This window comes from Aulonocara sp. 'chitande type north' Nkhata Bay, linkage group LG12, assembly GCF_057382095.1.
Source record: "Aulonocara sp. 'chitande type north' Nkhata Bay isolate Kocher_YH1m ecotype deep benthic linkage group LG12, A_spYH_male_GT1.1, whole genome shotgun sequence".
NCBI lineage: Eukaryota > Metazoa > Chordata > Actinopteri > Cichliformes > Cichlidae > Aulonocara > Aulonocara sp. 'chitande type north' Nkhata Bay.
The window spans coordinates 13,803,817-13,819,294 of NC_141355.1; the positions used below are offsets into that span (position 1 = coordinate 13,803,817).

The 15,478-nt window shown below is 40.9% G+C and overlaps 1 protein-coding gene across 1 annotated transcript in view; it reads left to right on the forward strand.

Annotated features, from left to right (window-relative positions):
* Positions 1 to 210: 210 nt before the first annotated feature.
* The window catches only part of LOC147317050 (transmembrane protein 132D), a 28,751-nt gene continuing 13,483 nt past the window's right edge, over positions 211 to 15,478 (forward strand). The window contains exons 1-3 of the mRNA XM_086313650.1: positions 211 to 283; positions 5,092 to 5,968; positions 13,895 to 14,032. Coding sequence (XP_086169776.1) covers positions 211 to 283; positions 5,092 to 5,968; positions 13,895 to 14,032 — 1,088 coding nt within the window. The remainder of the gene's footprint in view (positions 284 to 5,091; positions 5,969 to 13,894; positions 14,033 to 15,478) is intronic.

Below are 15,478 nucleotides of genomic sequence, written 5' to 3' on the forward strand. Positions count from 1 at the left end.
CAGCCGGGACTTGAACAGACCTCGATGCGCTTTCCATCTTTCCAGCAATACGGATTACACTACCACTTATACTCGCACAGGTGTGATTATGGAAAGCGTCCGAACTGCAGGAATGGATGAAAGGACCCTCTTCTTAACCTACTGAAGCAAAACCCAACCGCACGGACGCAGGGAACTTGCCTGGAATAGCGTGCAGAGCCGGGTGCCAAAATGAGCACGCACTGGCAGAGCTGGAGATTCTTACAGATAGTCTTTGCAACAATTACAGCAGTCATTACACAAGGTAGGTGAAAACAAAGTGGTTAGTTTGCTTGTTTTTAAATTTAAAAAAAGAAGAAAGGTGAAAAATGAGTTCAAGATTAGCGCATGTCAAAGTGCAATGAATTAACATAAAGATTGGCTTTCACTTAAACAGCTGAAAACAAATTATTAGACTGAACTCTCCATCATGTGTACATATTACTGAATGGAGGTGGGCCTATTCTCAGCAATGCCGTTAAAGATTAACGCATCTTCTAAAAACATAAATAATACATAAATGTCCTCATTTGTGACTTACATCTTATTCCACTGTGATACAGCGATCCAGTGAGGGTAACACGAGCACATGTGTCTTACTTGCAGGAGAGAGTGTCACAGCAGTGAGTAAAATAGCCTATTAAACATTTAGGATTAAATCAGTGAGGGGTAAAGAACTTGATGGGTTTATATTACAACGTGAGCAGTGCTTTAATGCTCAGTGCCTTTCTTGTCATGGTGGAAGTATTACTTTCTCTTTTGGCTTTCTGCTAAAAAAAAAAATTGGGGGACCCAATTTTCATGTACAGCGAGGCAAACAAGAAGCAGGCAATCTAGATTTCCAACTTGATAATGAAGAAGAAAAGCACATCTCAAAGGCATTTGTGTAAAGCCTATAACTGCCTTAGATGACCATTTCCAGGGAATGAAGGCAGGCTGATTTGTGGGGATAAAACGATAAAAATTGAGAAATTGTGATAAAACAGATTTTTAAAGCCGCTTTAAGAGTCTCATTGGACATTGCAATCCCTACCAATCACTGCATAAGCTTAAGCCTCCCTAGATCTCTCTCTCTTGCTCTCTCTCTCTTCCCCCTCCCTCTTCTTCTTTATTTTCTCCCGTCTTTCCAACAGCAAGTCAGAGCATTACATGCCATATGATCACTAGTGCATTTATTGGAGTATTTTCGCACATCATAAAGCCCCTCATAATGCATTTAAAATGAGGGTATGATGCTTTAACTGGACTATGCAGGCTGGTAACTTTTCTACTTAAAAGTGTGTACAACCATGCTTGGTTTTGTAGCTTTGCGGTTATTAGATTACAGTTTCAATGTTTGCAATCCAATCTTTATTGTTAATTAGAAACTACCCATGAAAGGTTTTAAACATGATTTCTTTTCAATTCTAGTTTTGTTTAAACTGAATACACACTCTAACGCCCTAAAGGGTTATGGGCAGATGTAAGCAAACTTCGATCTTTGTAAATTTGCATTTCATTAGCACCCTGTTAGCACCCTGCTCCAGCAGACACCACATTGCAGTGCTTGTGCTCCTGCACGTCTTCCACCTCTTGCTGGACCAAACTTTTGCCCTTTTTCCCACTTTCTATTTGTGCTTTGTTGATTAACTTCTTTGCTGAAAGGTACTTTAACTTTGCACAACTTTTTAAAAAATTCATGGATGTACTAACAGCTTTTCTTCCCTCTGTTGCACGCTGCTGTTTATCTCCCAAGTGGACTCCTAAGTGTCCCTGTCAGATCCTAATGAGAACCTATAATGTTCTATTAAACTTAGATGCATTGGAGAGGTTAGCCAGTCAGAGGATAAACAGTCACAGTGCTAACATTAGATTAAGAAAATGCAGGTGCATAATTAGTGCGGTTAGCATCTGATCCACTGCCAACACTTTCTATTTATAAACAGCACATTTCTGTATATGCAATATCTGATAAAAAAATGAAAAAAGGGGAAAGAAACCTTTCACGGCAGCGTGAAAGAGAAACTTTTGAGCCACAAATGAACACATCTTTCATTCTCTCAATTACTAATTCCAGCGCAGACATCCGTTTGTCTTCCATGATGCTACTGGGAATCGACTCACTTCTGCAAGCTGTTTTGCACATATGGTACAAGCCATTAGTGCGCATTAGAATTCACAATGGATGCTAGGGCTTTTTGCATTTTATTAGAATAATACAAAGATTGATTACAAGTGAAGAAATAGCGCTAAAAGACAAGCACACTGAAAATCAGTTAGCTGATGTGCAAATGAAAAACCTTTAATACAAAGCCACGAGACAAACTGCAGGGCAAAATGCAGCTCATTAGACACAAGTGTTTTTATTAAAGCTGGCGATGGGGAAACATTATTTTGAAATCAACATCTCTTCGATAAATGAAGTCTCGAAGCTGTTAAATAAGCAGACTGTTGTTTCTTACACGCACAACAGAGCAAACCAACTTCTTAGGTTAAAGTACTGCAAGAAGTGAACATGTCCATATTGATGCATAGCAGTAAAGCTCTTATTAGGTATCTTTGAACAAATGATTCAAATAAAAGAAAGAAAGAAAGAAAGAAAGAAAGAAAGAAAGAAAGAAAGCGGTATGACACACAGAAAGCTCCGTTTTTGTATCGTCTCATTTTCATTTCGGTAAGAAATCCTACCTGAAGTAAATTTTCTGCTAACATTCAGTGGTAGTGCTTGTAAATCTAATTTCATGCAGGGAGCATTTTCATTTGGACACAGAGAGGGATGAACAAAGATTTGATTATCAACAAAACGTTGGCACAAAAAATTAGCTTTTTTTTCTTCCCCCGCACACAGAAAGCACTTAACCTACATACTGTACACCACTAAGGTGGAAGCCACTGAATATGTTCCCTGCTGCAGTTTTTACAACAGTTTTTGGTGGCATGAACATCTGCATGGTAACACGTGCGCTCCCTGATTCAGCCAAGGAGGACGGGAAGCTCAGTGTCTTCAAAGTGAGTGATTTGAGAGGCTGGAACAGCTGGTGTGCCAGATTTGCTCTCGTGTTCATGGCTGGACTCTCATCATCGGAGAAGTTTTGCTTGCACTGGCTACTTGATAAATATCTTAAATATTGGCAAAGCAGAAGGACGAACCTTCTAGCCAGTAAGCAAAACAGCTTCTGGAGTCTACTATCAAGAAAAAAAAGATGTGAAATAACAAGAAGTGTACATTAAACTCAAACATAAAGATGTGAGCTTGCATGTGGCGTACTTTACAGCGGCGATGAATGCTCCCGCCTGGAACACAGCGAGCCAGTTTATATTCACTCCAACTGGAGGTGCTGCCAGCTCTGGTATTAAATAGCACATCTGTCAGTGCCCACTGGAAGGCTAAGCCAGGATAGCCTAGATTCTAGGTCCAGATTCTGCCTCATGCAGTGTGTCACCCACTCAGTGAACATGACTGACACTATTGTCTGTGTGTGGAAGGGGAGGAAATAAACGCTGTTGTCGTCCTCTGAGGGCTGCTGGGCTGACATGATAGTGACATGTGCAGTACAGTCGCTGCCGTGCGAAGTGTCAGGCCAGCTCGACAGGCTCAATGAGGGAGGATGAAAAGCAGAAGCGGTCGTGATAGACGGACCCATCAAGAGCCGGCAGCCATGAGGGACACGCGGAACAAATTTGACACAGAAAAACTTCAAACCTTTTTCATTTGATAAATACTGATCAATAATTCAATGGCAGATAGCATTCAATGCGGCATTCACTCTCTCATGAATATACATAAGTCAGTAGTTGTAGATCTGATCTTTTTTTTAAGACACTGAGTTTGGGTTTGCTGCCATGTTCACAACAGCCTCATCCAGGTTGTTATAGTAAACATGAGTGTTTCTGTTTTTATGCGTTCATGATTCACCAAGTAGGGCAATTAGCCACCAGATCAAAAGTGCACACCCGGGTCAGCAGCTATAATCTTCATAATTCTGTCAAAATGGACACTTAATGAGGACACATAACGCATGAGTGACCTCTGCTGATTTCCAGCGCGGTAAACACTCACCATGAAATCAGATCAGGGGACATTTATGCTGTTCGATTGATTTGTCACAGCGATTGCAAAAAGGTCATTCTTTACACTTGGGATTAGTATTTACAGTACTCCTGTAACTCTCCTGTTATCACTGTACAAAACACACCGACACAGACCAGCTGGTGTACAAATGCGTACCTTAACCAGTAACCATGTTTTCAGGTGCATGCTGGTCTTTTACATCAAATCTACTTTCTTTCATTTGATATAATGATGCACAGCCCTGTTTGTCACTACTTATTCCCCCTGCCTAGAGACAATCTGAAAAGCCATTTTAATCCCAGTGTTTGATGGCTTATTTCCACTTTGTGCCAGATGTATCAGATTGTACCTTCTCATGCTATGGAGGGAAAACAGAGACACTTTTGAACATGACAACACGGCAGGCGACATTTTTTAAAGAGCATTTCGAAAAATTATTTCCATAGAAACCTATTTACTACCAGGATTAACTACCTGGAAACAATTACATACTGTGCAGAGAAAAAGGCTTTAGTCAACAAATCGATGTTGGATTGTTACAACTCGGCTAGTAACGGGCTGATCTGACTTTTGGGGAAAGCACCATCTTTTATTTGGTCTCATCCTGACTTCATGTTTTATTTCAGATTTTCTCTGTTAATGTATTTTAAGGCCACATCAAAGCAATCTGATGTGACACCAGGACACTGGGAATGTTGTCTTTTTTTCATAAAACAAATACAGTTCGTAACCTTTTACAATTCCAATAATTTGGTGACAAAGCCAAAGAGTTTAACATCTGCTCCACCTGTGCTATAGGACTTTTAAGATTAAGGCCAGAGGCCTTTTAGTCTAATATTTTAAAGTCCCACTCAGTTGATCAGTTGACCTTGTATGACTTTGATATTCGTGTGGTTCGGGGACACTGCCTGTCTTCAAATGTGACAAAAAAGTGAAATCCTTCAGTTTTGAAGATTTATTCAGAAGTAGCATAAACGTTTTGTCCTGCAACAGTAGTGTAATTTTCAATTTTCCTCTTTCAGATTTGAGCAGTAAAGAACTGACCGACAACAAGAGCCCAGTGCCTTTCCCTGTCTTCTTGCCGGTCAGCTACGAAGTTAAGGATGCCGACTACCTCTTCCTAAAAGAGGTAGGGCAGGACTTCATGAGGAACTCCAGCATGCAGAGCCACATCCAGCCCTTTGTTATTTTACGAGCCAGCCGCCAGCCGGTGGTCAACGCCAGCTATCGCACCATGTCCGCAGAGAAACCCGTGCCTCTAGATATGGTCCAGTCTGTGAAGCTCTTCAATGCACCAGAGGTCTTTACCTTTAACTGGAAAATCCAGGCCTTTGTCCTGACGCCTCGGGTTTTCTCCTCCAAGCCCAAAGTCAGGGTGCTCTTCTATGTTGCAGGCAGGGATTGGAACAGAGGGGAAGGCGCTCTGGATGAGCTACCATGTGTGACCGTGTATGCGTTCTGGCAAACCCAGGAGGTGAGGGGTTCCTGTGCCATAGGAGGTGAGAGGGGGACCTGCATGGCCGAGCTGGTTCCTACACCTGGCTGGTTTGCTCCAGGGTCAGAGGGCACCAGTAGAGAGAGGCAGGATCCATCTGCTGGGAACCCTGTGGAGCTGTACTACCAGGCTCAGCCAAAAGTCAGAGGGAAGTGCAATTCTGTGGATGGAAGTCGGTGGGGGGGTTCACAGCAGCAGGCAGAGTTTATTCCTGTCACTCCTATGCAGAGGATTGGAAGTGTGCGTCTTCTGCAGGTGCCTAAGGGGATGGCAACGCTTTCGCGCCTCAAGCTCGGTAATGCCATCGTCATACGGACATCCTCCAAACCTCTAAAGAAGACTGACATCGCCACCTTCTACATACTCATGGCCAGCTCTGCTCAGCTGACTAACTTCACTCTCAGGTAAAATGGAATTTTTTGCCTCCCTGAAATTTGCAGTGGTCAGCAATGTCACGGCTGACCACATGCTTGCAGTATTATAAGAGAAACTCTGTCCCCGATTTACATGGGCCTGTTATTTCAGCAAAGTTGAAATCATCTGGTCAGCAAAACCTCAGAATGGGGAACCGCTTACTAATAGTATTAGTCATCTTCCCTAATTCTTACCCAAATCCTTTGCCATCAAATATAAGCGAATATTGAACGAAATGAGATTTAGTATGGATTATGACATTTGCCTGGAAATATCATAGCTGTTAACCATCTTTCCTGGAAACGGGATGGATTATTTGAGCAGCAAAGCCTGAAGACATTAAGAGCAGTTTTAACAGCAGGAGTCATCAAGGTTAACACGGAGCAAATAATATGTGTGCCATATACCTCATTATTTCCTTTATTTAAAGGGTATGCTCAGGATCAGTGCACAGTGCTGTAGAGTGTATGCAGATCGCGGAGATTAGTAGCATGGCTTCATCTCACTTTGCAATGCAGAATGCTTTTGAATAGAGATGAGAGCACTTGTAGAACCATCTTAAAAAGACTGTAATTCCTCTGGAGACCTCTGACATACTTGGTAATGAAGGCTAAATTTATACAGACATGTTTCAAAAAACAGCCTTCCATATTTCCCAAGAACCAATGCCTCAACCAGCTGACTAATTATCCTTAGCCTAATATCACGGCTGTCTCTCAAGACGTCAGTCTGTTACTTCCCTTTTACAGGTGAAATGATGCAACGCGGCGAGATTGGCACCTCAAAACTGGATTTAAATTAAATGCTTCCAACCCGCACTCACCGTTTCATTGGTGGCTTTCACGGTCATCTGCAGCCTTTTGTTATCATCATCCAGGCGAAGATCAAACAGAAGCACGTGGCGGCAAAGCTACATTTGTCGAGGTTGGCTGTCAGCGCAGACAAGCAGAGATTTACGTTGACCCGATTAGAGGCAGGTTTTACAAATTGTTATTCAAGACACTATCAGCTTTATTCCAAGTCAGTGAATTATTGTCTGACAGGAGGCGTCAAATGCATTTTCCATACAAGACTCACTTATTAATTGACTTTGTTTGAGAGTGTCGTAAATCTGTGGAAGGTGTCCTGACTTAAGAACCGGCCTTAAAGGCAGCACCGAAGTGCAGAAGTGCCGGTTCCTGGACAGTCTGCACTCACAGAATCAAATCAATACCTCAAACACTTTAGAAGTGACTTCCGCCTCGACTTGCTCATGCGTGCTTCACTGAAGGTGAGTGGGTGAGCAGACAGTCATGGATTATTAATTCCCCTTTTTTAATTCAATTGTGAATGCTGGAAAAGGACCATATTATCTGAGCTGACAGCTGTGCATGGGTGCACTTGTCCTCCTTGTCAGGAAGCAACATTTCTCTCAGGTACTCGGCTCTTTTGCAAAAGGAAACATGCAAACTTGAGTCTGAAGGTGGTTTATCAAATATTTCAGCTGTCGCTGGATTTCCAGAAGTATTATGAAATAGTTTCACATTTGTTTGTTGTTGTTGCTTTTTAAGATTAGACCATGTACTTAATTTCATTATTTGGTTTCCTGTTTGTTTTGGTTTTTTTTAGCTTAGGCAACGGAGCCAAAAACCAATCCCTGCTTCCTCTTTTTATTGTGTCACTTTTAATCATTTCTGCTTTAATTCATTTACCCAATCATACACAAATGAACCAAAAGGAAAGCATTAATGCTGCCTCACTTCTTTCCTTTCTTCTCCTACTCTTCTGTTCTCTGGCAACATCGTTAGAAAGGAAAATGAAGTCCCTTCTGTACGTGTTGGTGACTACATCCATGTTTTTTTAGACCATTAACTTAAAAATATTGACTGTATCTTTAAGTTCCATACTCAGTTCCACAGTGCAGCCCTCAGCCAGCTTATCAGCACATTAAGAAGCGCTGTGCATCCAGTCCTCAACAGCTGTCTGTGTGCTTTATCACTGTCTGAATGTTCCATTAAGCTTTACTTAATACTCTCTCATCAGCATGATAAACCTGTGTTTGATGGCTATAGCTCCAGTCAAGGGAAATACAAATTCGAGGTTGATTGAGAAAAGACAAGCCACACCTGTCCGTCCGTCACGGCAAAAACGAACCTGTCACTCTCAGTGAGGCTTTTGTAAAGGTCACAGATAAAGTGTTGTACTACCATCATCGCGCTACCCACAGGAAGGGCAATTAGATTATCCTTTTACCCAGTTGAGTGGAATGAAGTATGAGCAAGTATGAGTGTATTTTTCCGTTTTCGTCTCAACATCTATTTAAATTCAGTAATCAGACTCAGTAGTACCCCCAGCTCCCCCATTCTAATGGCTTTATTTAAAAGTAGCATTGAGGCAATAAATTAACAGTGAGTTTCTGTATCAACAGGACACCGCGTCAGTGAGCTTTTCAACCACGGGTCTAATCATTCAACTCGGTGACAAATAGGGCTTTTACATCCATTTTAGTGCTGCGGTGCCTGCCATCTGGCAGGAGTGTTGGCATGAACATCTCCCCAACTCCCTAAACTGCTCCATAAGTACGATAAGCACGTTGCCGATGGCTGGCCATCAGACTGGCTAAACGGTGGACATTTGCCTGCATAATTAACGATTGCATCTGTTTCCGATTGCACTGGGGTTCACTGTGGTGCTGTGGCCCCGCAGTGATGCACTCACAAAGCTAAAGATGGGAACACAAATTATATCAGCAAAGTAATTACAAACCCTATGTAGCATCTCGATAGCAGCCTTGATGATGGAATGCATCTGGGTGAGCTGGAGGATATCTTCTAGGTCTTTGATCAAACTCAGCCTCTGTGCTCTTTGCGTTGCATGTGCGCTGTTTTGATTGTTGCTCTGTTGGCCATGTGTCTGTGATCAATCAATATAAGTCTAAAGAACACTGCATTACAAACAGTAAATAAGGAAAAGGAGAGGGCTAATGAAGGCCGAGGGCAATCGAGGCTCGCTTTGAGTGTATTTGAAAGTGTAGATGTCTACTATTGGGGCCGGTTCTCTTGTGGGCATTGTCTTGTGCGTTAGTGTTTTTAAGTGCGTGCACGCGCCCCTTAAGTGGATGAAGAGTATGCAAAAGGTGAAACAACAGTGCCACTCATGCCTTGCCTGGTCAGAAGTGAGATGGATGGCAGGTGCAGCACCTGAGAGCTGCTTTTCTCACACAGTGTCAGCTTCGGTCTCCACAGCCATCCATCTTCTCTGCCTCAGTGCCTCTCCCTGCCCGCTGCCTCCTCAGGCCCTGCTAACTGAAGCTATGGACACTGGTTCATGTTCATGTTCAGAAGAAATACGCCTCCTCGAGTCACAAGGGATTCTTTTTTTTTAATGCAAGGGAGCTGAGAGACAGAAAAAAAGGGGCTTTAGATAAGTCTTCTTGTTACTGTCACTTTTTATTAGTTAAACCCTGCTCCACTCAGCTCAATACACAGAGGTGTTTCATCGGCGCGCACGTTATTCAGAGGCCATTACTAGATTAACAGCCCTCCAAGGTGCTCTCATTAATACACCGAACATGCAATCCTGCTTACCTCACTCACGGTGGATTAAAGTTTTGGCCCACTGAAAGTAAACTTCACAATCTAAGTAAGCACTGTTGAAAGGAAAGATAAAAGAAAAGAAGTAAATATAATGTTCAACCAAAGCTGAGATATGCAGTGCGATACTGAAAATAGAAAAAGAAATCATACTGCAGATTTCCGTTCCATATTGCATGTGGTAGTTTGATGCAATGCGTGTAGATTGTGTTTCATGCTTTGAATTTTAATGCCCTTAAAAGAAGAATAACTGCTATAACTATAACAACCTTTTCTTATAAGGTACCCTATTTTTTGGACTATAAGGCGCACTTAAAATCATTTAATTTTATCAAAACTCGACAGTGCAGCTTATAATCCGGTGAGCCTTATGTATGAATTCTGGTTGTACTTGAGGACCTCGAACCGATTTTATGTGGTACACGGCGCTCAAAAATCTATCAAAAAATGTTTTAGTACGACTTTGGTAAGCTACGATGCCGCACCACTTGATGGATTGTCGGAGCATTACAGCTACGGCAATCAACACTGCGGTATCACTGAGAGTTAAAAACTGTCTAAATTCTTTCATCTTTAATAAAATGATCAGCGTTGCTGCTTTACCAGGTGTAACAATTAAGTTTAACATCCAGGCATCCATGAAAACGGAATTTATATAATTTAACAGGGTTAGAAGTTAGCAGGTAGTTAGCGCGCTAGTTTCCACTTAAACATGATATAGCATGTTCTGACTGAGAAATTTCTGAAAAATTAAAACGTACAGCTCTGCTATCACTTCAAACATAAACAAAGACAGAAAACTAAACAGCAGTGACTTTTGTAGGGTTACTGAAGTTGGGCTATCTGGTATATAATGATGTGCTATGTGATGGCTAGTAGCGACACAGCTATGTTAGCATAACATAAACAGTAAAGCTGGAGGATGAATGCTAATGTTTGTTTCGCTTAATCCGCCGTATAATCTGGTCCGCCTTATGGTCCGAAAAATACAATATATGTGTGTAAGTTAAACACTGAAATAAACTTTTCGGTGGGAGCATTGTTATTTTTTTTTACAAAGATTACATTTGATAAGAAATGTGAAGACAAAAAATAATTATCATTACCTTAGATGCACCTTCCTTCTTGTTATCTCCTTACCTTCATCCTAATCAGGGACTTGCAGGTTCCTCTTTGCTCCGCTCTCATCTGCCACCTGATATACCACCAGAGAAGCCATACACCGGCAACAGAATCTCACTCTTCCTTTTGCTTTATGTGATGAGAAGTGTTCAGAGCTAGAGCTGATTTAATTAGTTTCCAGTCTGTAAGTTGACTTACATTTCTGACTTGCGTTTGCCATAGCAACCTCTGTAGTAAAACTGGGAATGATGGCAATAATAGAAGCTTCAACTGAATGCTGAATTCAGCTACCCAGAATGCTACTGAAGGAATGAATATTATAACAGTGTATAACAGAATAAATATTAAAGTGATTAACCTGTTTCTAAAAAGGTGGCTTTCAGCTGTGTGCAATTGTCACAAGTTACACCACTAGATGATTTCACCCTTTAGCTCTCCGCTCCATGTAGGAACCTGTATTAATCAGACAAATGAGCTTCTGCACTGAGCAGCTGGAATGGAAATCAGCTGCTTCAGGGTCATGACGGCGCAAGATTAAACTGTTGAAAATGATACCGTTCAGTCCTTTTTAATTACGACCTTTAACCCGTAAGCTCTGTGTCCATTTTATGTTTTTAACAGTGTCACTGTTGCTGCAACAGGAGCCAGATTTATTCATTCTGAAAAGGAATGAGGGCCATATTTCTGTCTCACATCCCAGCCATTAAGACAGCGAGTGATTACAGGGAAATGCGGCTCCACAGCAGAAACTTATGCGCTAAAATCAGTGGCCACTTGAGACCTTCTCTCCTGATTACATTTTGCATGTAATCTGGAGCAAAGGTCTCAAGCGGTTTTGCCAAAGATGTTTCTTTCCAGATTACATGTTTGCTGTGCAGATGTTGTTACAAAGGGTGGCTCAGATTTGTTGTACAAATGTAAAAAATGTGCACACGAGTAACGCTTTTCAATTAAGAGATAATGCATGCTTAGGCTGCTCTCCTGTCACCGCGCATAACAAGGGAGTAACGTCCTCTCTTCTTTTGCCTGCTTTTGAAATACAACAGCAAAGCCAAAGAAAGAGAAGCGCTCAGATTGCTGTTGCTCCTATCAAAAATTACACCTCCTCTGAGACTCATAATGCGCTCAACAGTTGTGTTTATCTCAGAGATAAACCACACAGCTTTGCATGCAGATGAAAAACAAAGAATCACACGAGGATGTTTTTCCTGAACATTCGGATACTCTGTCTTGTTCGTGCATATTCAGCAAGTCTGGCATATTTACATGTGTGCCCCTCCTGGCCTCCACAATTCTTCCAGAAGAGTATCTCATTAACATTTGACCTACTGCAAGCTGCTTATGCTGGGAAAGCCCCACGGGGAAGGTCTGTTTGGCTGCATAATGCACACCATTTACAAATTAGACACCAAGAAAACTAATACTCCATTAGTACATTTTGAATAATGAGAGCACGTGAATATAAATAGAAAGAACAATGTTTTCTTTGCACCTTTAATTGCACAGAGGTGATGGTAATTACAGGTTGAAATAAGGATAAATATATATATCACAGGTTTGTGTTTTTGTATTTTCTCTCTCTTACAATTTTCTTTACATTTTCTTTTAACTGTATGTACAGAGTCTAATAAATATTGCCTTTGATTGATGTTTTATGCAATATCAGGGTTGAGAGGTAACTTGTTCCAATTATGTGTTAAATGTAATTAATATTTTTATAACTAGTAAGTTATATCAGGAGAAATCGTTTTCTTGAGACAAGAGAGAAAGAGTCCTACAAACAGCTTGAAGCAACAAACTAAACATACTCTCCAGCTGATGTAATTTCAACACTCGGCTTATATTTGTTATTCAAACTTTCTGAAGGTCTTGGCTGCTTTTTCACTCACTTTCACTACGATTTTCCCAACAGCCCTTGGTTTTGTGTGTGTATATGTGTGTGTGTGTTTAGCTAGCAGGCTGTCACAATACGCATAATTTGTCCGTCTTCTTTAGCTGAATCTATGAAAGAGAACATAGTTTACCAAACAAAAATTTTTGTACAAGTGGAGGACAAAAGAACAAGTAGTGGGCCTAAAAAAAACTATCTACAGCAGATAAACAGTATCTGAAAAGCCCAGTGACCAAAATGGGAACAAATCCAGCAAATACCTCACTGAACCCAATGATGAATCTGCATCATTGGAAATGGTTTCAGTGGAAAGATTGCCATTTTTTAAGGGAGGGAAATGGGAAGAAAATGCAGATGTAAAATTCTGCTTTAAATCATCATCAGTGTATATGGAGGACATCAGGAGAGAGGAGCAACGGTGAGTATCTACAGCCATCTGAAAAAGAGAGTGGAGGCTCTGTCATGGTTCGTGGCTGCATTTCAGCCAGTGGTGTTTGGGGGCTTGTCAGATTTTAATCCACCATGCAATACCATCTGGAAAGCAATGATTGGCAATGATACCAAACACATTGCCACTGTGGTAAAAGCATACCTAGATCGAAAAGCACTGGCCTCCCCAGACCTCAACAAGTCTGGGATAATCTAAACAGAGAAAAAAGGCAGCCAACATCCAAAGACAGGTGTTCTTAAAGATGTTAAATGTTCTTAAAGAAGGCTGGAGAACTATTCCTGAAGACTACTTCAAGAAAGTACAGAAACCTTTCCTAAGAGAGTTCACGTTGGTCATAGACTTTCAAATTTGAATGAATCCTAAAATCTCTATTTTTGCCTGTATTTCCATTAATGTTTGTACATTAAATTACTGCACCAGTCAGAGTTGAGGCTTCTTCTTATTTGTCATAAGATTGTTGAGGCAGTGTGAGACAAAAACTAGATGTTGAAAAGTGTGAGAGCCTACAACCCTGCGAGTTACCAATACTGGTCTTTATTTTAAAATGGAATAAAGTTACCTCCTATATAATTAATGTAATTAATGCTCTATCTATTCGGTTAGTCCCCAGGCCTGAATATCAACTTTATGCAGCTTCCTTCTTATTACTGAAATGGATTTATCGTGAGAAACCAGACAAGATTAAAAGCATTAATTAAATTCACCTATAAATGAATTTTAAGGTGGAAGTTTAAATCTACTGTACATGAGGGAACTATATTTAACACATTTTTTTTCACAAGAAAATTCCAAAACTCATGAAAAAAAGAAAAAGCCAGAAATGTAATGTAATGTAAAAATTTATTGCATTCTTGACCTTTTCATTTTCGACTTTTCACAGAGCAACAGTAAGGAAAGGTGTGACCTTTCGAACAGTAACACCCAGTAACTCTTTACTGTGGGACATCACTCTGGATTTGAGTGTGGATGGCGCCATCGCTGTTATTTGTCAGAGAAAGGCTCCCATACCTGGGAAAAGGCAAGTCTGTTCTCTTCACATTACTTTATATGTCACTGTAGACTATTCATGTATGTCTGTTTTTTTGTTGCTGGGAAATCTATCACCGCTGATATATTTAGACCGCAGAGCTAAAAGGGGAATTTTAATGCATCGTGGGTTGCCGGTACCTCCAGCTGTTTAAAGCGGACGTGTGTCTGCATTGGAAAAGCAAATCACAAACAGTCTGTACTGTACATGTCTGCATGTATGTGGTTCATTGCATATTGTCCAGAGGGGATATACTTTAACCACTGGATGACTGCAGGTATTCTTGTAAAGAAAGTCCTTGTAGGGAGGTATGCTTTTTACCCCCCTTTAAGTCCCACTTTCTGTCTGCACTTTAATTATTTCAAGACATTCACTAACTGTGAACGGGAAGGTATTTCTAGCATGTAGTACCCTGCTTTATTTTAACCTAAAAAGTGCAAGCTACTGAGTGCATCCTAAGGCTTGATGCTAAAACTATTTGCAAGACATCTGCAGGTTGGTCTGATCAGTCGGCTCTTTGGGTTCCTAAGAAGTACTTAACTTGCTCCATAATCTCATTAAACAGGACTACAACCATTCCCTGACAACCAGCCTTTCTCAGATGTCCTTTAAAGTTCAGCCAAGTGCAGCTTCATTTCGCTTAACTGCAATGAGCTGAGTACAATTAAGAGTTAAGTCTGATAAGCGTGGCCCGTGCCTCCTGAGATTAAAAGACACCTGTTTTTTTTTCCGTCTTGTTTTTTAAAGGACAAGGCAACGCAGGGGAAAAATGTTATGCCATGGTCTGTCACTCAGGTTTGCTTATTACTGTACCTTTTTGCTACTGCCAACAGTGGAGTTGCCACAGGGATGTGTTAAAATCTACACTACCTATTTGTAATGTGTGGTTATCAGGTATTAATTGCATACTAAAGTGATTTTTTGGGTCCTTAAGTGACAGTTTGACTGCGCAGCCTCTGTTTCTGTCTCTGTTTTGTTTCCTATATTACGGTGTTATACTGAGGGCTGTGCCATGAAGTGAGTCAACTCTTCATCGAGGCAATCTCAGGAAACACTTTACAATTTTGGCTGTAACTTAATGAGTCCCAAATACTGTGAAAGACGGGTCATTTAAACTGCATCTCTAATTGTCCAGCATCACCATTCCTAGATGATCCCTTGGAGCTTGGTGGATGAGAAGCGATAGAGACTCTGATTTTTAGAAATCATGTAAAGCCTTTCAGTTTTCCTGACAAACACAAATATTCAATGCTTCGTTTTTCTCTGCTGGCAGCAAACAATTCCAGGCGATTTCATTGGCCTTCATTTGACGACCTAATCCTAAAGCAGACAACTAAAGCCTAGTAGACAACTCGATGACCTTTACAGAAGATTTGCAAAGTGTAGTAACCAGTTGGAATTGTTTTTTATTAATACTTGTTCTTTACTTAGTCCCCA